The 1,790-nt window shown below is 42.3% G+C and overlaps 1 protein-coding gene across 2 annotated transcripts in view; it reads left to right on the top strand.

Annotated features, from left to right (window-relative positions):
- Positions 1-1,588: 1,588 nt before the first annotated feature.
- LOC119323526 (probable enoyl-CoA hydratase 2, mitochondrial) overlaps positions 1,589-1,790 on the top strand; it is a 3,302-nt gene continuing 3,100 nt past the window's right edge. For both annotated transcript variants that reach the window (XM_037597207.1, XM_037597208.1), the window contains exon 1: positions 1,589-1,786. In XM_037597207.1, coding sequence (XP_037453104.1) covers positions 1,627-1,786 — 160 coding nt within the window. In that variant the 5' untranslated portion in view covers positions 1,589-1,626. The remainder of the gene's footprint in view (positions 1,787-1,790) is intronic.

A 1,790-nucleotide genomic window follows, 5' to 3' on the forward strand; every position in this document is an offset into this window, starting at 1 on the left:
ACTACTATTGCCACTGCTATAGTTACTGCTACAAAATCATTGTTATCACTGTCACCGTTACTATTGTTGTTGCTACTACTATCAAAACTATCATATTATTGTGATACTGATCACTTTGCTACAGATAATTAATCTCCAGGTGTGCTTGAATTGACAACTCAGATGCTAATACTTGCAAGTATTCTTTGGCTCCCCTTATGTCGAATCTATAAATTTGGGTTGAATATTATACCCTCGAAAACTATTGCTATCCCATATACTTGTGGGTTATCAGCCATCTCGTGGCTTTTCTGGCCTCCCCCGAAGCTTTGTGGTTGTCTTGTGGTCCAAGAAAATTGTCAAAAAAATTATTTCGTTTGGACTCCGTTTGGTATTGCTTTTCTGTAGAAGACAAAAACAAGGAAAAACAACAACTGGCACTGGGCACTATGTTAATAGGTTAGTCCCAAAAAATGATATAAAATAATATAATAATGCATATAAAACATCCAAGATGGATAATATAATAGCATGAAACAATCAAGAATTATAGATAGGTTGGAGACGTATTAGTGCCCTCTCCGTCGCCGCTGCCAACATGCTCCTCTTCATCTCCAACATCATGTTGGCTGGTAACTTGTCTCATTCCTTTATGTACGTCATCTACATGTTTGAGTGAATTACTAGTTCTTGGGGAATAGGATGAACACTAGTTTGTACTAGCACCGAATAATTTTGCGTGATATAAAATAACATTTTAATGTATTGTTAATGTTCTTCGTGTTGTTGGGTGAAGTGCACCGTCCAATATTTGCCAATTTTGGATACAAGGATATTACTATTGGATGAAGTAGAGAGTGGAGAAAGCAAGTGCTAGCGCGATCTCTAGGGAAGTGGAGGAGAAAAAGTGACAATAGTATCCTCTATCTATCCTGTCTCTACCAATTCGATAGGGAAATAACCGAGACCGCCCTTTGGCCGCATCCACGGGACGTGATCCTTCCCAATCTCCTCTCCACCGGAGCTCCTAGTGCAAACGGAGTTCGTCTTGCGTCCAAGCCCCCTTGCCTCTATCCCATGGATGGATCAGAGTCTCAATCACCAGGAGAGCCTCCATTCTAATGGATCTGGCCGTGGGCTACTCCTACTCCTTCGGCCAAAAATGATCTGGGTCGGGTAAGAATGGAAAAGAGCACACAGACACACAAAGGATCAGGTGGCAAGACCCAAACCTTATTCTGAAACCCAACTTCCCTGCAAAAAAAAAATCATATTGATGTCAAAATTTTCGTTTTTTATTTCGTGCAACATTTTAAATTTTGATATGAAATTTTGTGACAACATACATTAATGTTGTGTCAATATACTAGATTTTTTTAAATTATGTAGTAGATTTTTTTTATTTTTTTTTAATATTTTCAAATGCACTACGCGTCCGGTGCACCGGTAGCACACCGCTCCGCACTGCAACGACGGGGTGACAAAAATGAAATTTCTGAAAAATGAGGATATTGTTTCGAGATTTCGTAAATAAAATAATTAATAGATAAAATCACATCGACGAGCCAAAGTGCTGCTCTGCTCTCGAGCTCAAATGGGCTGCCCGCAGACAACTGCTCCTGTGACTATCCACCTTGCGCATCCAGAATGCGCAGCTCGTGGGGCATCCTCGCCGCCGTCTCCGGACACCTCACCGTCCGTCAAGCTTCAGCGGCTCCTGGTCACCACTCCCTCCCCGTGCGCACGCTCCAAACCCTAGCCCAGAGGGAGCCTGTGTGCCTCAAGAAGCTGTCGGCACCCGACACCGGTCC

Source organism: Triticum dicoccoides, chromosome 6B (genome assembly GCF_002162155.2).
Source record: "Triticum dicoccoides isolate Atlit2015 ecotype Zavitan chromosome 6B, WEW_v2.0, whole genome shotgun sequence".
In the NCBI taxonomy this organism is placed as follows: domain Eukaryota; kingdom Viridiplantae; phylum Streptophyta; class Magnoliopsida; order Poales; family Poaceae; genus Triticum; species Triticum dicoccoides.